Raw genomic sequence first — 22070 nt, 5'->3', positions numbered from 1 at the left:
TTCTTACACTTGAAACAAACAAATCATGTACTCATGTGTGCTAATGAGAAACCCCACAATGATTGTGTACATTGATGGCACAGAAAATTGGGACATATAGGATATGAAAATGTGGTGAAAACAACTGAGAACAGTAATGATATTACATTGAGAAACTGTGGTAAATATGTAGACTGCAATGCTTGTCATCGAACCAAGGCAATTGTAGCAGCAAGGAACACTAAAGCCAAGCCTAGTACAAATGCACCCACAGTACATGACAGAGAAACAGGGGTAAAAGAATACCTTGGTAAAAGTGACAAGCAAATGTTGAGACGTTCTGGAAGGGCAAATGTGAGTGTGCTAACTGACAGATTTAGGATTGCCACAATAAAGGGGAATGAAGCACAAACACACAGGGAAATGGATGCTGACACATTATACTTGGAGTGTGTAAAACCCAAAGAGATAAACTGATGTTTGTAAAACCTCTGTAAAATAAAGGAACAAAGAAATGTAGATGTACACTGAACTGAACATGTAAACTGAAAAATGTATCATGTGGAGAAATGTGATTTAAGTGAATACAAGAAATGTAAATGTAAATGTAATGACAAATGGAAGCAAAAATGTAAACAAATGTAAAAGGTGCTGCTTATGGAAAAATAGGTGGGGGGTGTTGGCAAGTAAAAAGTTCCTAAGAGTATTTTTCCATGGCAGAGTTACAAGGCCAAGTAGCTCACAAGGCTGGAGTGGACGTGCACTCCTCAAGGACACGTTGCCAGGACAACCAGCTGTCTTATCAGTATATAGCTGGAAACTGAAACTGGCAGAGTGTGGGGGTCAAGGAGTTTGGTTGTACAGAGAGAGAGCTTGTAATGTATTCTATACCTCTATTGTCAGTAAAGTGACTCTTAAAACTTATTACTTGTCTGGCTCATTGCTTCAACTGGGATCTAGCCTGTCACTATTCTGTTCTACATCCTGGGCATCTGCTTGTGTCCGAACCAACATCCAACATTAAGACCCTCAGGATACAATTCTGCTCAAGTTATCAGATCAAGCGCTTATACAGTACACCTACCCAGTCCTGAAATTAGGTCCTCTAAGAAAAGTCTGCCATTTTGAGAATGCTGCTGTGTACCCTGGAACTGATCTAAAGTTATCAGTCTAACCAAGACAGGAACTACTCACCTGATCCGCAAATTCTCCCCATATGGCATGATAGAAAAAGCCACACACAAAGTTCGCTTAGCACAAATTAATACAATCCTAAAAAGAGATACAGAAAGTACATGGTGAATCATCAGAAGTATCTTGTATTCACATCCAACCTCCCTAATAAATATTCTCCAATACATTTTTCTATAAACTTAGAAGGGCTCTCTGTGAGCAGTGGGCATCTATCTTTGGACACACATACACATGGAACTCAGCCATTTGTGCTTCTTTTGGATGCAAGACTTGGGCCGGTCCTCCCACAACCTGGATGTTTTCCATACACCAACCACCTAGGCTGAATTGCTTTCACTGAGGAAGGCCAATAGCTCAGGGCAAGGTTGGGGAACCTTTTTCGGTCACATTCCCTTCTGGACAACCTTCCCAGAGCCACATGCCAGAGGTGGGAGGGGCCAGAAGCAAAAGCGAGCAGAACAACCAATGCAAGGTTTATCCTTTGTACAGTAGTGTAGCTTCTACACAGATTCACACACCTCTCTCTATCCTCCATCCAAGCAAGGCTAGGAGCATGATCAGAGTTCAAGCACATATTCCAGCCAGGCAAACACACTTGAGATTCAAAGCAGGACCAGTGAGGGATATGGTCTTGGGAAAGTTCCAAGGGCCAGACAGAGAGGCCTGGAGGGCTGCATTTGGCTCCTGGGCCTGATGTTCCTGACCCCTGCCTTATGATTTGTAGACAGAAAGCCCCACATTCAGTTCCAGGCATCCCCAATTATAAAAGGCTTCTCAGGAACAAGAGCTAGGCAAGATCTTTGCCCAAGACCTTGGACAGCCATTGAGTCGAGAGTACACCACAGTAGGCTGAACGGACCAATGTTTTGGCTTAGTACCATGCAACTTCGTATGTTCGATGACCACTGCAAGCACTCTAATAAAGAGGCTCAAAAACACTGGCCCATTCCAATTTATTTAGGAATAGTTGCCTTTGGGAGTTTTGTAGCCAGCACAGTCATGTCATTAATCTGCTTTAAACTGTTCTTAATAATTTATTTTATATTGTTGTGACCCACCCTGAGACCTACCAATGAAGGGCAGGCAATAAATTTAGTAGTAGTAGTAGTAATCATCATCATGTCAAACACATGCACTTCAGAACAGCCTTCCCCAGTGTAGTGCTTTCCAGATGTTTTGGACTACAACTCTGGAGTTTGTCCAAAACACCTTGAAGGCACCAGGTTGGGGAGGGCTCATTTGAAGTAAGAGTGTGTCCCTTCTGCATATCGATTATCCCTGTAAAATAATAAAATCATCTTGGAAACTATCCTGAGAACTGGGAGGATGCCAAGTGTATTTTAAGCTGACTTTCCTATTAGTCATGGGTAATATTTTCCCTTTCTCTCCTGCAGTCCCTAGAGTATGTGCTCCGATAGTGCATAACAATATTTATCAGAGATGAGAAAGAAGTGAGGGCACCAAATTTAGCATCAGTGAGTCACTAACTAGCCAAACCCCATTGGCAATGTGGTGTTGTCATCACACTGCCTACACAACCTCCAGTTAGCAAAGTTTCCCCCTCAAGATATTTTGAGCCAAAACAATGGTCACTCATGAATATACAGAATCGGAGTGAGGAACCTTTGGCCCTTCAGATGTTACTGAACTAAACCTCCCATCAACCCTAGCAAGCATGGCCAATGGCCAGTGATGATGGGAGTTGTAGTTCAGCAACATCTGGAGGGCCAAAAGTTCCCCATACACGATACAGACCATTGCTAGTGTAGAGTCGGTTTGCCATAATGAATTGCAAGGCTGATAGGAAATCTTTCAGTTAAAAGGAACGTTTACCTGCTGTTCCTTGTGTCATATTGCCGCATGTTCTTGATGAAGTGCATCTTCTTCAAGCCTTTGTGCCTTGGAGATCCAGAAACGTGCTTGGTTCTACAATGCAAGAGAAAAATGCCAGTAAGACCTGGGCAAAATATAAACAAACAGATAATATAAAGGATGCAGATGTTACAGTCGGAATGAGTACACATGCAGGACCTCAGGTGTTTGGCTTGGAAGAGGGTGCAGGGAAAAAGGATTTGCAAAGCATGCAACGAGAGAAGGTTAATGCTGCTTTTGAACAAGTACCTTCGAACACTGGCACATTCCACTATGTCTTCTAAAAACTCTAGAGAGCAGCGCTGGGAGATAAAACGCCTTCTGCAAAAATGCACAACACCACGAAGAGCGAACAATATTAGTTCATGGCCTTCGAGATCAGCAAGCCGTCTTAAGCCCTACATGCTTAAGATCTGCTTCCCCCACAAGCTTTCTAGAGCTGTAGTTTTCAACTTTCAGGGAACACCTTTCATACAGGTTTGCCTCTACTGAGGAATTTCTAAGTGTCTGTCATAGACGCGCCAATTATTTTAGAACATTACGAGTTTTTTTTTAAATAAGGCATAAAACCAAGAAAGCGTTCAGCTTGCACATTCCTACACCAATCAGATATTGATTCAATATATCCCTTTGCATGGCCTTGCAGGGCAACTATTTTCAGCAGAAAACTCAGCGTTCCATTTGCTATCTGCTCTTTGCCATTCTACCCCTCTTCACTCCTTTAAGACAGTTATGATAAGGCTACAGTCAGGACCGGCTCTACCATTAGGCAGAGGTGAAGGGGCTGCTTCAGGAAGCAACAGCTGCATCTGCCACATGGCAGAGCATACTGACTCAGCCCAGTTGCTGAAGTGAGATTCAACCGCTAGTGTGGTCAGCTTCTGTGTGGCAGCAGCGGCGGGTGTGAGTGTGCGTACACAATCTTCTCGTTCACCTCAGGCAGCAAAATGCCTTGACTGGGTCCTGGCCTCAATGCTCTTTCTGCCAGGGTCTGCTCTGGGAAGCTACTGACCCCCTCTTCGCACACAAGCAAGAGTGGCTTATAGGACCCCCAACTTTAGCTATACTAATATGGTTTATTCTGAGGCCACATGTGCACTATATCTTTAAAGTGGCATGCTGCTGCTTTAAACAGGCATGGCTTCCCCCAAACAGTCCTGGGAAATGTAGTGTGTTAAGGGTGCCGAAAGTGGTTAGGAGGCCCCTGTTCTCCTCACAGAGCTACAATTCCCAGAATTCCCTGGGATGAAAGACCGACTGTTAAACCACTCTGGGAATTGTAGCTCTGTGAGGGGAACGGGGTAACTCCTCAGCACCCATAACAAACTCTAGTTCCCAGGATTCTTTGGAGGAAGTTATGTCTGTTTAAAGTAACATAATACTACTTTAAATATATAGTGCAGATACAGGCCTGGGTCTGCATTAGCCTGTATGTGTGGGTTGGCGGCTCATATGCACAAGCAATTCTGGTCTAAAGACAAGAATGAGATGGGTGTTCAAATGTTCTATTCCTTTTTTAAAGTCTTGCCTGCAAGTAAAGCCTGATACAGAGGCTGAAACATATCTCCCTTATATGCTAGGTTTTTTAAAAAAAAACTCTCTCCATGTTAAAAAAAAATCCCTGCATATAATAAACTAGCAAATTATGGGGAGCGCTATTCTAAGCCTCTCTCTGTTAATTGGCTTATTAAAAGTTTGAGCATTCAACGGGGGGGGGGGGGGCTCCCACCTGCAGCCTAAAATGCAGCTGCATTTTTCTACCACCTGATGCTGTGTAATGTGAAGATCGCCTCTACTATGACATCCTGATATACAAGAGGTTTAAATAAAAAGGGCAGGCACTTTGTATGTTCTGGGAACTCCCAGATAACTAAACCCATTGCAAAACATCTCAGTTAGCTGGGACCATCTCCTCTGTGGCTCATTCAAGATGTCAGTTAATTCAGCCTTTCCATTATCAGTTAATCTCAAGAAGATCAGGTTTTCACCATCATGTGGTGGACTGGTCTTATGATAACAATCTTGGGAAACAGGTGTCAAGAGAGTATATTTAAGGATAGTCATTTTAAAACAGTGAATTGCAATATAGTGGCAAATCCAAATTGCAAACCCTCTGCCTCACATGCCCAGGACAATTGTTTCCCAAACGAAGGTATAATTCATGCCCATTTTCTCCTCTATAGAATTCACAGCACTAAATAACGGTTGTAAACAACCATCCACATCCATCTATCCAGGAAATGTTTCATTATAAATCCAATCCTGTCTCGTATTGGGAGTGACAGCCTCTGAATTAGCATGTGAAATTACATAAAAACTGCTCTCTGGAACAAAAGCTGTAAAAGAGCTATTTCCACAATCAGTGCCACACATCCATTTGCTGTGTTCAAGCTATTAAAATCCCATGTAACGATACTTGAAAACCATCTCTTTTGGAAAAACCACAATTATACTCCTTTCTAACATTGTCCTCTTAAGAACAAGCCACACAACCCAAGACTAGCTAACCTGCGGTGGATCATTCTGTTCTTTAGCAGTAAAATGGCAAAGAGAAGACACGAGCTTAACAAGGTTTCCGGGAATTTGCAAAGGGATCTTCCTCTGGTGTGGATCTTGTTGGATTTTATTTTCTGGCGAAAATGTCTACTTCTAATCTCATTCCAGTAGGACAGGGATAGAAAACCTTAGGCCTGGGGACTGAATGCAGCCCTCCAGGTCTCTCTATGCGGTCCTCGGGATGTTGCCTGAGTTTCAGTCTCTGAACCATCTTCAAGGGTAGATCCACACAAAACAAGTTGCAGCAGTCCAAGCGGGAGGTTACTAGAGCATGGGTGATTGTGGCCTGGCTATCCCTGTTTAGCTGGTGAATTGGCTGGAGCTGGAACACACTCCATGTGACTGAGGCTACTTGCGCCTCAAGTGACAGTAAAATCCAGGAGTGTTCCTAGGTTACAGGCCTAGTGTTTTAGTGGGAGTGCCACCCCATCTAGCACATGCCACTTTCCTAATTCCCTGTCCTGGGAACCACTGAGCCACAACATCTTCTCAGGATTCCACTTCCGCGTGTTGACCCTCATTTAATCTATTATCACCTCCAGACACTGATCTAGCACCTGCACAGCATCACCTGATGCAGATGGCAAGGAAAAACAGAGTTTCAGCCGGGAAGCTGCAGCTAGTGCAGAATCCAGCTGCATGATGGGACCATGCATTACACTGCACTGCCTGCCAATGAAGTGCTAGAGCAAATTCAAGTTTTGTTACTAGAGTATAAAGTTCTAAATGGCTCAGGACCTAAGCACTTAAAGGACTGCCTTCCCCAATACCTGCCAACCTGTGTGTTGAGGCCTGCAGGGAAAGCCACACTGGTGGTGCTACCAATGGTTATGGTCCATAGGTTAGGGACCCATGACCGGGCCTTGTCCGTAGTGCTGCCTCATTTATGGAGCTTCCTCCTTGGGGAGGTGCATGTCCCCTCTGTGTGATGGCTTTTAGGCACCAATGAAACATAAATGTTCATCTGGGCCTTTGAGATGTTGAAAGTTGACTGATATTTCAGCAGAGTGAAGTTTAAATATATTTTTGGATTCCTTTATTGCATTGATTCAATTTTTATGCTGTTCACTGACCTGGGCTCCCACTGGAGGAAGGGGGGCATGGAAATGAAATAATAAAATAATAATCTGCACATTGATGACATCTCACCCCACATCTCCTGCTCCCTAATGGCTTCATATAGATGTTAATCAGCATGGGCTCCAAGATAGTACCTGTGGGATCCAACAGCTCAACTGTCATGGGGCTGAATAAGAGCCCCTGCCCCGTCCTAGGTCTGCCTTTTTCCTCCCTACACATGGAGAAGTATGCAGGGCAATGAGGACACTCAGGCTTCAGCCCCCTCACCAGGTTGTTGTTATGTGCCTCCAAGTCGATTACGACTTATGGTGACCCTATGAATCAGCGACCTCCAAGAGCATCTGTCATGAACCACCCTGTTCAGATCTTGTAAGTTCAGGTCTGTGGCTTTGTTTCATTTTGGATACTCAGTTCATAGGGTTTTAATGGTAAGAGGCATTCAGAGGTGGTTTACAATTGCCTTCCTCTGAGTTTGGATGCATCTTAGTCTGCTGTCTCAGCTTTGACCATTCTGCCTTGGGTGCTCCTGCTAGTAGCCTCTTGGTCTAGACTCCTGACGGCATTGCTCTCAGCTTCTTCAGCACTCTCAACCACGTTAAGGTGTGCATCCTAGAGGGGGGGGGGTATTGCCAAGTATTGCCCAAATATTTTGGATTCTGAAAGAAAGCAAGAAAGCTGCTAGTCTTAGAATGCTCAGATCTCGCCCAACGTCAGTTTCTTCTTGTAATACACAGAGCCCTGAATACAACCATCAAGCATGGTCAACACCAGAACAAGAATGAAAAATGCCGGGGTGGGTGGTGATCTGGCATCCCGTTTGAAGGCTAGAACAGCTCGTGGGAATTTGATACATTTGCTATGCAACAACAGCAATGAGCTCATTCAAAGATCAGAATTCTGCATGGCTGCCCATCAATCCGCTCTAGGCAGACGGGTAAAACGTACAGATTAGCTTCCACAGGGAAGGTTTTTGAGCTCACTTTGACTACAGAGAACGGATGCCACTGTACTCACACCCACACAGACCCTGGCATACACAGTTGGCTAAAATTAGGTTTCAGTGCTCTGTGAAAAATATATAAAACATTAGTTTTAAGCACTACTTGTGAGAGATTTTTTTAAAAAAAGGCAAAAGAAGCAGTTTTTGAATAGAGACTGTATGTAATCTAGAACAATACCAAATGCCACAGGCCCAGCTTTATACAGGAATTTGCCAAGGTCAACACTTCAGGAATAGACCCAGGAATTCCACAGGACTGCTGCGATATGAAATGCAACCCAGCTACCATTGTCTGTCAGGCTGTATTATTATTAATTAAAGGCCTGTCAACAGGAACAGGGCAGAGTCAAAGAAACAGGATTGCAGCCAATGTTAGTCCTGCATAAAGTAGACCCACTGAAATTAATGAGCATGATTAACTTAGGTTTATTAATTTCAGTGAGTCTACTCTGAGCAAAACTTAGCTGGATGCAACTAGTGGTCGCTGTTTGCATATTGTAGAGAGAGGGGGAGGGAGAGGGGGGGAGGGAGAGGGAGGGAGGGAGGGAGGGAGAGGGAGGGAGAGGGAGGGAGAGGGAGGGAGAGGGCTGGTTCATTAGGGCAAGTGGAGCAGTGCCCCATCAACTTCAATCTGCCTCCACATAGCCCCTCCTGTCTGCCTTATTTCTCACAACCACATCGGGGGTGGTAGCGCCACCTGTCAGCTTCCTCTTCCTTAGTCTTAGTGTTGCCCTGGTAGAATGCAGCAGAGAGGAGGAGGGGGACAAAACTAGAATGAGTTGGCAGCACCCATCATTGGCTCTGGCTCCACCTACTGTTCGGGCTCCCTGCATTCCCCTCCACCAGTGTGGCAGTAGCACTAGCTACTGTAGGATGCAACCCTTATTCAGGAATCTGACAAACAGGAGTAAGGCGACTGGGGAAATGGGGAACTGCAACACGGAAAGAGGCGTGAACTGGGGAAGGCAAAAATGGAAGTCCTACAAGGAAGCTTTGCAAGCTTAAGATGGGAACCAAGGGCACAGGAAACAAAATACTCAGGTAGATACAAATAAGGGGGTTGTATATCCAACGCTACCATTCCACTTGGGCAACAGAACTTTGCCTTCCTCTCCTAATTAAAATTACCAGTAAAATCAGATGTGAAAGATTAGTTTGCTTAATTGCCCCCCCCCAAAATAAAATCAGCAGGTTGAAAAGTATGCATGATAAAATAAAATTGCATATTGAAATGCATGCCAAATTTACATGTCTGCATTTACATGTCTACAATTTACATTACTGCATGTTGCCTTAGTTTCAGTCTCTGAACCATCTTCAAGGGTAGATCCACACAGAGCAAGTTGCAGCAGTCCAAGCAATTGGCTTAAACAAAAAAGTTTTGAGCAGGTGCCAAAAACAATACAATGAAGGTGTCTGCCTAATATCAATGAGCAGGGAGTTCCAAAGTGTTGGGGCTGTCACACTGAAGGATCGACTCCTTGCAAGTGTGGAACCTAATGTAAGGGAGATAGAGACTGACTTTATTTCATTTGAAAATCTGTCTTCTCTTTTCCTTCCTCTCTACTTCTCTCAAACAGACAGGTTTTTATACTAAGAAATTTGGCTTCATTGAATTTTAAACTAACTAAAACCTTTTCCATGTGCTAGGTAGCATGGGTGTTTAAGCTACATCCCTGTCTTTTAAGGCTACCTCACAAGGTTTTGTTAAGTTTTGCATCCACTGGGTTTTGGAACAATAAATCCAAAGTTTCTCTCACAATTTATGGCCACTCGCTGGAGCTGAGCTGAACGGACAGGTCCTGAACTTTAAACAGGCCTTTAAAAACTCCACATGCAGCTGGACAGGGCAGGAGGTTTCAGGAGGGTCATCACAGAATCATAGAACAGTAGAATTGGAAGGGGCTTATAAGGCCATCAAGTCCAACCCCCTGCTCAATGCAGGAACCCACTTAAAGCATATCTGGCAGGTGGCTGTCCAGCTGCCTCTTGAATCCTTGGACAACACTGTATAGTAGTTATTGGGGGGGTTCTTATACAAAAGGGGGTCAGCCAGTAAGCAACCCCTCAACCCATCACAGTGCCCTATAGACACTGTAAATTAAATAATACCATCCCGCTTTATTTTTTCCTAGGTTGCATTAAAAGGAGACAATGTAAAAGAGTGAATGAGGTTTCAAGCATGCATCCTACTTAGCTCAAGCTAATAACTCCCTTTTCTGTTTGCGCTGTGCTCTGCTACGGCAGGTTGGCATATTGCAGAAAGCAAGATTTGAGAGACACAGTGCCTTGTTAGCATGTGAAATCGGAGACTTCCTCCAACTGTGGCATGTCCAGCAGATCAGATAACCTATTTGACATCGGCGCCATGTGCTCAGCTGGTGAAGTCTCATGTGTCGGGATCTTGAAATTAACATTGCATTCATAAACTCAGTGAAACTGGGGTTTGTGTGGTCTGAAAAAAAACCTGGCACCTCTTGTTACAGTAAGGGATTTGCCAAGACACACACACCCATCAATACCAAAGATTGCTAATCTCCTTCTGCCTTTTTCAGAATTTTTTTTGGGGGGGGAGAGTGGAGTGGGGGAAATGAAAAAAAACCCCACACAAAACAGAAGTACAGAGAATAGTGAACATCCTTATTTTAAGAAGCATGACAATGTCCGGACTTGGCTATATGCAGGATACTCTGCTTATACAGAGGCGCCCAAACTGTGGTCCATGGACCAGTAGTTGGACATCAGTTTAATCCTTTATTAAAACTGACCAAGTACACAAACAAGTTAACAGATCTGAAGAGTGACTTTGGACAGTTAGCAATTATTTTCCACTCAACTCCTCTTTACATTACATTAATGCTAGCCTCTTTCCCTGGTGTACATACAAGAAACAGAAAGCCAAGCATCCAGCGATTTAACGCACAACAAGTAAATCTTCTAAAAGGAATTCATAGCATGGAATCTCAAGATTTAACGGGGCTGGGCCTTTGGGATTCTGCCAGGCACATCATAATGCGACCCACCATGGCAAGTGAGCTTCATTCAGGTGACCTGCTGCATGTCCACTTTAAATAGTCATGTTAATTTTTAATTGTATTTTATTGCTTCTTTTATTTCTTATAATGCATTTTATTGTATTACAAGCTGAATTCTGTGGAATGCCAATTGGGATGCAATAAAATACAATATGAAAAATAAAAGCAGCAATAAAAATACAATTAAAAATAATACAGCATTGAGCACAGCGCATTGCAATTGCTACAACAGGCAGAAAAATCATTAAGTGCTCTATCAAGACCATCAGCAATTTTTAAGTGTTCCGTGGGGGAAAATGTTTGGGAGCCACTGACTTACACCATACATATTTAGTTCCCCAAGATGTGCATCAATGCCACAAGGGAAATATGTGAACTCTGAACTTCCTGTGTAATGTTAAGGCAGGGATGCAATGTCATTGTGGGAGGGTTTTGCTTGAGTTCCCAATGACCACCAATGCCCTTCTCCAAATGACATGGGGCAGTTTAATTCCACACATACATCCTGCCCTAGCAAGCTGGCCTCCAGGTCTGGAAGTGAGCCAATAAGGGTAAAAATATTCTGTGTGTCTATAGTGAGAGACTTCAACACCCCTTCTTCCTGCTGATACTCTCCTATAAGTGCCCCCTTCACTCCCAGATTTTCATTATTTCAGTAAATGTGGAGTTTGTCAGGTCACAGAGGGCTGACAGCATCTATTTTGCCCCCAATTAAAAATTAATGTTGGTATTGGAGAGATAGAGGGGGGGGGAACCCCAACCAAACGTAAAACAGAGGAACTAGAGGTTTGGGTGTCGTAGCCCAAATTCTGCAAACAGAACCCCAGTTGGGGCAAATCATGCAAAACGTACATGTTTGTTTATACCGTCTCCAACCAGGACAAAATGCATTTGCAGCAATTGCACCTGGTGTGTGACAAACCACTATGTCAGAATTCAAAAAGGTTCACAAATGTGATCATAGTGAACAGAACTGGGAAAGTCTCAGATACCTAAAATTGAATGCCAGCCATGTAGTAATTTGAAAATTCCCCCTTTAGCATTGCCAACAAGTCTCTTTGCAGAAGCTCGTCCATGGCAAATCAATTCCAACATACATCTGTCAAAAGGTCTATTTTGTGCACCAAATACCTTAAAAACCCACCTATATTGTGCAATAATTTAAGATATGCAAACAATACCATACTACTAGCAGAAACCAATAATGATTTGAAATGAATGCTGATGAAAGTTAAAGAGGAAAGCACAAAAGCAGGACTACAGCTGAATGTCAGGAAGACTAAAGTAATGACAACAGAAGATTTATATAACTTTACAGTTGACAATGAGGACATTGAAGTTGTCAAGGATTAGCAATATCTTGGCACAATCATTAACCAAAATAGAGACAATAGTCAAGAAATCAGAAGAAGGCTAGGACTGGGGAGGGCAGCTGTGAGAGAACCAGAAAAGGTCCTGAAATGCAAAGATGTATCACTGAACACCAAAGTCAGGATCATTCAGACCATAGTATTCCCAATCTCTATGTATGGATGTGAAAGCTGGACAGTGAAAAAAGCGGGTAAGAGAAAAATCAATTCATTTGAATGTGATGTTGGAGGAGAGCTTTGCACAGTCCATGGTGTGTGCAAAAGACAAATAATTGGGTGTTAGAATAAATTAAACCAGAACTATCACTAGAGGCTAAAATGATGAAACTCATACTTTGGACACATAATGAGATGACATGATTCACTAGAAAAGACAATAATGCTGGGAAAAACAGAAGGGAGTAGAAAAAGAGGAAGGCCAAACAAGATATGGATTGATTCCATAAAGTAAGCCATAGACCTGAACTTACAAGATCTGAATAGGGTGGTTCATGACAGATGCTCTTGGAGGTCACTGATTCATAGGGTCTCCATAAGTTGTAGTTGACTTGAAGGCACATAATAACAACAACAAACTAGCACTAATATCTAAAAACAGAATGTAAGTGGAGTTTATATGAATTACTGACAGACAGAAAATAGAAACTGTAGGAGAGACCTTTGATCATCAATCTAGAACAGTAGTCTTTAGTCTCTTAAGACTATAATCCAAAAAACAGAAATCTACATATGTTAAACTTTCTCTTCTCTTTCCTTTAAAATATATTGAAAAGGTGTGATGTTGTTAATGCAATTTATCTAAAGACTGGAATGTCATGCCGCCCTGGGCTTCTTCTGGAAGGAAGGGCAGGATATAAATTTTGTAAATAAATAAATAAAACTAAATTCAGTGGCTGTGCTCCAACAGCTGAAGAAAACAGTGGTTTTCAAACTATGGTTCCTAGGAACACTGAAATTCTAACAGGATCAGTATTGGCAAAGGTAACCTTGGCCTGCAGAATCGTCTATTGCAATAGTGGGGTAGTGTTGGATATATTGAAGCATTGTCTTTTATACTTGTTTTATGAATTTAATTTTATTGTTGATTTTATGCTGTTGTTCACCACCAGGATGTTTTTCTCCTTCACATTGGCAGTGCAGACATCTTTGCAAATACATAAAGGCCGACAAATCCACCTGCCTATGCAAGAATGGTGAGTTATAGCTCTCCTTCCAAGCTGGGAGCTAGAAAGGGGGCAGAAAAGCATCCTTGCTGCATTTCTGAAACACTCTGAGCACCTCAGGAACACAGAATGGCACTACAGAGCTCCTTCCTCCCACACTTGAGGTTTTTTTGAGGGAGGAGAAAGAATCTCCAAGGCTTCTGTGCTGCGGAGGCACTTTGAAAGCCTCCAAAGATTAACATGATGTCTACAAACAAGACCCTTAAGGGTTCAAGCAACTTCAACTTTTGGGTAGTTACCTAGGTCAAACTTGCTGGCAGGGCTGTGGAGTCAGAGTCGTGGAGTCGGAAGCAATTTTGGGTGGAGTCGGTAGAAATGTACCGACTCCGACTTAAAAATAAATTTTGATTGACAAATTTTTTAAAATATAAATTCAAAATGTCAAAGAAGCTTCCCATGAAGTCAGCTGTAGTTGAGCATTTCACCATAACTCAAGATGGAAAACATTTTGTGTGTCAGTGTGACACAGGACCCAGATGAAGACAAATGTTGTGATGCCAAGATCAGCGCATATTCAGGCAGAGATAAAAATGCTCCTATGAGAGCTTCCAATTTAAAAAGACACTTACAGCCCTTTCCAGGGCTGTGGAGTTGGAAGCAATTTTGGGTGGAGTCAGGGTCAGACAGTAGAAAATAGAGGAGTCGGAGTCGAAGGTTTGGCGTACCGACTCCACAGCCATGCTTGCTGGAGACACAGTGTGTGTGTGTCTCGTGCGGACAGACAGTAGGACCTAGAGAACATCTGAGCATCTTCTGAGATACCTGGGAATTGATTTACTTTTATTTTTCATTTAACAATTTATTATATACTGCTTAAATACATAAATCTCCATGAGGTTTACATAAAATAGCATAAAATCATAGTTAAAAATAGCGAGAAGAACCAGACTTAGTAGGCATAATAAAATAATCAAAGTACAGATAAAAATCAATGTTTTTTTAAAAAAAGATATACATACTAAAATAACATATCTGTGTACACTTGCCTAAACAAAAAGGTTCTGAGCATGTGTTGGAAACAGTCATTCGTTTTATTACATTTCACTGGCGATCACTCGTGGCTGAGTAAGATTGTCTTCCAAGATAAGGTCTTTAACATTTAACTGCGTGATATTAATTGGTAGGGAGGTTCAGAGTATAGGTGCTGCAGATCTTTCAGATGTGGAATGGACATTATGTAAAAGTGCCAGTGGGCACTTATGGGATGAGATGATCCAGTAAACAAACTGGTCCCAAGCAGTTGAGGGCTTTATATACTAACAGCAACACCTTGAACTTGGCCCAGTAACAAATTGCAGCCAGTGCAAATGTTTGAGCAGAGGTGGAAATGCTAACAGAATCTCATTTCTGTTAGTAATTGTCATGGGCCCCAAGGAAAACCTTTGGTAAGATTGGGAGGATGAAGAGCAGGTTACAGATGTCACAGAGGGGGCTGTGGAAAACACGGGAGAAATGTTTTCAGAAGCCTCTAGTAGTTCTGAGTGCCCTCATCTCTGACAATTGTCCCCTCACTGGCACCCAGTCCACACCTAACTGTTGAACAGATAACACTTAATGAACAACCTGGAGTCTTCCAGAGAGAGGAAAGCTAAAGTAGTCTGTCAGAATTGAAGATTACGATTTCGCCAAGATCATGGGGATTAGAAAAGAGACAGCTTCAGAAAATGTTCTCTGCTTCTAGAAGAAGCTCTTGCCTTGCACCAAAACCAGACAGTACTAGAGAATGCTTGGACTAGTCAGGTGCCCGCCCTTCTCCCTTATATTTAGGATGGGTGGATGAGATTAAAGTGTTGCAACAACAGTCTGCCATTGCTTCCACATCCCTAGTTTGTATCCTGAGATATGTAGTCTGCTTTTGCTTCTATCTGCCTAGTTTGTATCCTGAATTATGCCTAGCTTGTTTCTGAGAGATGACTAGCCTGTTTCTGAGATATGTCTAGTCTGCTCCTGTTCTGTATCTTGACTCATGCCTAGAATGCCTGATGGTGTGTTTCTGTACTGACTTCTGGAATAAAGCTTTGTTTAAAACCCAGCCACTGAATTCTGAGTCTGTTTCTCTGGTTGGAGCCGGGACAGCAATCGTGCTGCAGCATTCTATGCTAACTACAGTTTCTGGATGAATTGTAAGGGAGGCTTCCCACAGAGTACTTTGCAATAGTCCAGTCTTGAGGTTACCAATGCCTGGACAACTGTGGTTAAGCTATCCTGTTCCTGTTCCACGGCAGGTACACAGAATCCTCTTAAACTGATGTTAAGAGGCCTCCATGAGATTGATGTTTTTTGTTCAAGAGCACCTTGGGTAGCTATGAATAAAACCCTGCACACCTCTCTGATTAATGGCAGGCTGTCTGAAGCTTCATTTGCCCTAATGATGTCAGCAAAAGGAATTACACCACAAGTGACATTTAAAAAAAATTTTTAGGAGCTGTGGTATCTGATATAAAACAATATCCATTATATTTAATAACAGCTAATATATATCGCAAAAGTGCATGTGCACCCCCCCATACCCCCCATGACATTCTGCAATCCTAAGAGTTGCCAGTGGCAAGAGATCCCCATTTGCAACAGGACAAAAGTCTGGTATATTGTTATAATAACATGGCCCATCTAGTCTTTACAAGCACATACCAGAGGGCTGGGGCGGGAAGTAGAAGGACAGATGGAAAGCAGAGTATAATATATATTAAATACCAGGCGATGGTGCTATTATATCACGTTTATGGCTCTGCAGTTCTGGGAAGTGAAACATTAAAAACCAACAGCAATTTTTATTTCAAGACACGGAAACCCATATCTCTAACGAAGCCTTCGCTCATCAAGTTTAATGGCATATTGTACATTACATATAAATGTCAGACTTCATGAAGATAAGACTTCAGCAGGAGATGAATATCAGTAGGAGTTAACTGGCCCACAGGCACTTATAATCAAAGAAGGCACCTTCAGGCTTTTTTATAAGAAACTTCATCTATTCTTGAGCCTTTTATCGCTGGGACTGCCAAGACGAAAACTACAAAAAACGAACCCTGTCTGCTAATCTCAGTTTTAACCACAGCAGAAAGACTAGCATGCATGGATGAATCCCAGCAGTAAAAGGAATAGTTAAATAAAGTCTGTGACACAGCTGAAGCATTGAAACTCACAAAAGAAGAATTTAATAAACTTAAGGATGGTTGGCCAAACACAAACTTTTAGAAGTAGGTGACAGCCATTTATTTTGGGAGTTGAAATAATACACATTTAACTGTGTATGGTTATTTTTGCGTGTTAAAAGATACTGTATACTGGAATATATTGTATATTTCCCCCTTTTCTGTTCTGGGAACACAGGAGGCCTCGTATACCCACTTTCCCTTGCAGGTAGGAGCACACAGATCAGGATCTCCAATGATGATCCCAACAACTTTGAAAGATTGGCACAGAGACAGATCTCAATGCCTGCCTGCGTGTCTCTCTTACGCCATGTTGTTTCTTATGATCCCAGTGAAGTAGGCCACGGCTAAATCCAATTTAAGGGGTGTGTGTAGCAGGACCGGCTGCATTTGTACTGTGGACTGCATTAGAATGCTACTTTCATATTGGATTTGGATTTGTTGGGCAGACTTCAGAAAAGGAAGACTTTTGCTACTACGGATCTACTTTAATCACAGAAAGAATAAACCTCTTTAAGTAGCTGCTTAGGAGTAAGCCAAACATCATGAAGGACATACAACAGCTGCAGAGAACAAAGCACCCACCTTACCCCGGTAAGACCCTAGTAAAGCAGTAGTCTTTAGCCTTCTCACACCTGGGACCCACCTTAACCCAAAAACATGCATCTGAAGATGAACTTCTTATTTTTGTTTATCCAATATCTGCATGTTGGCACTGCTGCTGTTGTGACACATATTAGGTAGCTCTGCCATCCAGTAGTACAGCCTTCCCCAACCTATGGTGCCCTCCAGATGCTTTGGACTACAACTCCCATCACCCCCCAAACATTTGCCCAGCTTGCTAGGGCTGATGGAACTTATAGTCCGGCAACAGGTGAAGAACCACTCCAGTATCAATGGAAGATACTTAACACATCAGCGGGCTCAGATTTTCTCTGCTCCCTTTTATTGGCTGCCATTAGTCAGGTAAAGGGAAACTCAGAGTACGCCTTATCTTTTCCTTTACTAGATATTACTGAGCTGGTGGAGGGACGTAAATGCAGCCACAGGTCCCTAAGTCTGATTTGACCCTAAAGACAATAACCTATCAGGATACAGAGTGCTGATCAGATGACTAGATAAGATGGGTGCGAAAGGGCTATTAAAGGGTTATTACAATGTGTAGTGGTGGCCACCAAGTTGGATAGCTTTAAAAGAGGATTAAGACAAATCCATGGAGGATAAGGCTATCAATGGCTACTAGCCATGATGGCTATGTTTATTATTTATTAATTAAATTTATATTCCTCCCTTCCTCCCAAAAAGAAGCCAAGGGCAGCAAACAACCAATGATAAACACTATCTCCATGAGGTGCGTCTGCCTTCATCACTATTAACTTTCAACGGGAATTTTAAAACATTCCTGTTTATCCAGGCATTTGATGGCTGTTCCTGGCAACCTTCAAGACCACAGAAAGAAATACAAGTTTTTAAGCTGTGTTTTGGAATGTTTTTAATTGCAACTGTGTTTTGGAACATTTCCCACTGTTTTTCTTTTTCTTGTTAAATTGTTTTGTTTATGTTTGCTGCCCTGAGCTCCTGCAATGGGGAGGGCGAGATATAAATCCCATAAACAAATTATATAAAAATATATTGTAAAAAACCTTTTAAAACATGTTCTGTGCTCCTCCTCCATTGTAGGAAGCAGTATGCCTCTGAATACCAGTTGCTGGGAATCACAAGTGGAGACAGTGCTGCTGTTGCACTCAGGTCTTGGTTTCAGGCTTCCCAGAGGCATCTGGCTGGCCAGTGTGAGAACAGGATGCTGGACTAGATGGGCCTTGGGCCTGATCCAGCATGACTCTTGTATTGTAAAGGCATGCCTATATTCTGGATAAGCATTTTCAGTTTTTTATCCAGGAAACTAAAAAATGGTAGCGTCTGTCCCTGCCAGGGTCATGAGAACCTTGTGGCTAGAATGTTAGAGAAAGAGGACAAGTGAAGAAACCCAGAAGGTTACGGAAAGGCTTGACTCCATAGACTGGAACAGGCAGTTCTTTCTCAAGGACACAAGCCCTTTCGTGACATCATCCCTCCCTCTCCATTCCAAAATGGATAGTTCCAGCCAATAAACTATGCTTTTCTTGCAGGCATCTTTACCACCCCCCATTTTATTTTTAAGTCTTGCTCTCTGCTATAACAATCTCCGACCTAGGTTGACGACACCTATCCAACAATTTGAGCACCTAGGCCCTAGAAGGAACATAGCACGCTGCCTTCTCCCGAGTCAGACGGCTGGTCCCTCTCGTTCAGTATGGCTTACACCAGGGGTGGGGAACCTTTGGCTCTCCACAAGGTGCTGAACGACAACAACTCCCATCAGCCCCGGCAAGCATGGCCAATGGACAAGGATGAGTTGTAGTTCAGCAATGTCTGGAGGGCTAAAGGTTCACCACCCTTGACCTACGCTGTCTGGCATTGCTCTCCAGGTTTTCACATGGGTGGGGGGCCCTACCTGGACATGCCAGAGATTGAACCTGGGAGTTTTCTGCGTGCAAAGCAGATGCTCAGCCCCTAGGAAATTATGCTACACAGCACTGCTGGTGAGGTGGGGGCAGACTTCAATCGTGCATTGCCTGCAATCCTCCAGTGTGTTCCCAATGAGCAAAAACACACATTCAGTTTAAAACTAAGGCGTAACTAATCTGTGTGGAGGAGGAAGGAGAATACACTTCTGCTCATGACTGTGTGAAATGCCTGGCAGGATCAGATCTGCCATCTACCTAGTCCAGAATTCTTGGCAAGAATCCCAGCAATCAACAGGCATTACTAGATGGTCCATCTGAAGCAGCCAACCATTGTCTAATCTACCCACTCCTGTTATGAAAGCTGTGGCACATGTCAGAATCCAGCCTCACTGAAACACACCTGCAAAGCTAGAGACAGAGTAATCTCCTCCTCCCTGCAATATATCGGCCAGTTTGAACCAATCAGCAAGGAGTCCACAACCCACTTTAAAACTGCTGCTTTTGATCTTGTAAACTTTACACAGCAACAGATGCACATAGCCTCCCTTCTCAAAACTTCCTTGATAGCTGAGTCACCGTACCAATGTCACCACCCAATTAAAACAGAAGTTATTTTTATCTCTGCTCTGCCTTATTCCAGATTACTGTCAGATTTCCTCCCTATTACGTACTATGCGACTGCAGGGCTATGATTTAGGACTTGATGCCTTGGCTGAGCACCAAAGAGCTGTCAAGGCTTGTGTTTAGGGGCTTGGACCAGCCCAGTGGGATGTTTAATTTTTCTCTTTGAATAGCTGGCCCACCAAAATCACAGCACTTCGTATTTACATAGTGCTTTAGAGCATTGGTTTTCCTCTGGTGGAGCAGGACCCACTATCGGATCACAGCCTGATCCAAGGTGGATTGCAACAGCTGCACTACCATGAATACAAATACATGGGGGAAAATTAAGAATTTTTCCCCAATTGGTTAAAGATGGGTCTGAGGCTGGGACTGCTGAGAAGACTGAGGACTGCAGCTTTAGAGTGCACAAAGAGCTTCACATACCACAAGCTCATGAAAGATTTACAGCTGCCATCTGGTGAATTAGGGTAGCATTACTATAGCCATATGGACATAAAATCTTGGCTGTGTACACACCATACATTTAAAGCACATGCCTTCCCTCAAAGAAGCCTAGGAACTGCAGTTAAAGGGTGCTGGGAATTGCAGCTCTGTGAGGTCAAAAGTACAGTTCCCAGGATTTTGTGGGCAAAGTAATGTGCATTAAATGTATTGTGTGTACGTACTATCTCATTGAGAGATCCATTCCATATGATGTAGGAATGGGGCCTGCCATCTCTGTTGTCTTTCCAGCGTCTACTGAAGACCTTCCTTTCCCAACAATCCCTTTGTCTGTATCGGATTTGCAATTGTTTTTATTTATGCAATTGTTTTATATATGTTTTTATTGCCGATGAGCCAGTGTGGTGTAGTGGTTAAGGTGTTGGACTACGACCTGGGAGACCAAGGTTCGAATCCCCACATAGCCATGAAGCTCACTGGGTGACCTTGGGCCGGTCACTGCCTCTCAGCCTCATGAAAACCCTATTCATAGGGTCGCCATAAGTCAGAATCGACTTGAAGGCAGTACATTTACATTTTTTATTGTCAATGTTTTATTGTTAATCCACATCACGTGCCACCTAATCCTTTTTAGTTGGAGATGCCAGGGATTGAATTTGGGACCTGGTGTGTGCAAAGCACAGGGCAATATCACTGGCCTACAATCCTTCTCCAGGTGACATTCGAAGGCTCTTTCTTATGCATAGCTCACCTCTCTACACAGATGGGGAAGGGCTGCAGCTCAGTGGGAGAGCATCTGTTTTGAATGCAGAAGGCCCCAGGTTTAATCCCCAGAATCTCCAGGCAAGGGCTGGGAAGGACCCCTGTCTGAAAGCCTGGAAGAGAGCAGCTGCCAGTCAGTGCAGATGACGCCGCGTGAGATGTCTGACTCAGTATAAGACCATTTCCGATGTTACATTTCAACTTCTCTCGCTAGGCTATAACTTACACCTATGCTTTTGAAAAACTCCATTCTTGAATTATTAGGTGTAAGAATGGTGAAAACCACATAATCCCTCCATAACCATGGCCTGGCTTAAACAAGCTTTGAGACCTGGAGAGAGACAAAATGCCAGTTATTTCAGTTGGATCAAATATTGCTGTTGTGTCTCTCAGCACTTCTTTGCAAATCATGACTGCTAAAGACGTTTCTCTGATTTCACATGGTGATATGTGACATCCCATGAGGCAGTGAACTGCAAAGAAGCCCAGAAGCTGCATTTTTAAACCCATCTCTAGTCTGAGAAATGAAACCACATTCACAGCCATCCTCGATATGCTTCCTACTCATTTGAAAGGGGGAAGGAGTGGATTTGTGGTCCTCAGACAATAGCAAACACACACATGACTTATGAGGCATTATAATTTTACCTCTGACTTAAGAGCGAGAGGGCACTCATAATACAATTGTGGTGACCCTGGAAGTGAATGTCCGGACCATGTTATTTTTTTAAACAGGTGGTATACTGCTGGTTAAGTGACCAAACCAAGTGCCAACAGTAATTTAGAGTGAAAACAATTGCTTTTGTATATAGCAGGGGTTCCCAAACTGTGGCCCGCAGACCACCTGTAGCCCATGAGCTTAATCCAGGTGGTCTGCAGCATATCTGTGGATTTGTGGTTGAAGACAGCACACTCATATTAAATATTCATATTGATTTTTAATTGTATTTCAATTGCTTCATTTATTGTTTATATTGTATTGTATTAATTCAGATTGTAATTCACAATCTGAATTCTATACAATAGATTAAATGCAATATTTAAGAAATAAAAGAAGCAATAAAATGATAATTAAAAATCATACAGCACTTAGCAAAGCACATTAGAATTGCTACAACAGGCACATCAGTCATTAAGCGGTCTGCCAAGACCCTCAGCAAATTTCAAGTGGTCCATGGAGAAAAAAGTTTGGAAACCACTGGTATATATAAGAAGCTACCTTAAGCAGAGTCAATCCATCCAGCTCAGTACTGTCTACACTGACAATGGATT

General features: G+C 42.8%; 1 protein-coding gene across 1 annotated transcript in view; it reads right to left on the bottom strand.

Annotated features, from left to right (window-relative positions):
* The window catches only part of CABLES2 (Cdk5 and Abl enzyme substrate 2), a 64312-nt gene that overhangs the window by 27249 nt on the left and 14993 nt on the right, over positions 1-22070 (bottom strand). Inside the window, exons 2-3 of the mRNA XM_061631074.1 lie at positions 3007-3099; positions 1174-1251 (exon numbers count right to left, since the gene is read on the bottom strand). Coding sequence (XP_061487058.1) covers positions 1174-1251; positions 3007-3099 — 171 coding nt within the window. The remainder of the gene's footprint in view (positions 1-1173; positions 1252-3006; positions 3100-22070) is intronic.

Source organism: Rhineura floridana, chromosome 6, assembly GCF_030035675.1.
Source record: "Rhineura floridana isolate rRhiFlo1 chromosome 6, rRhiFlo1.hap2, whole genome shotgun sequence".
NCBI classification, from domain to species: domain Eukaryota; kingdom Metazoa; phylum Chordata; class Lepidosauria; order Squamata; family Rhineuridae; genus Rhineura; species Rhineura floridana.
Note: the sequence above shows the minus strand (reverse complement) of the source record. Positions and strands in the feature narration are given on the sequence as shown.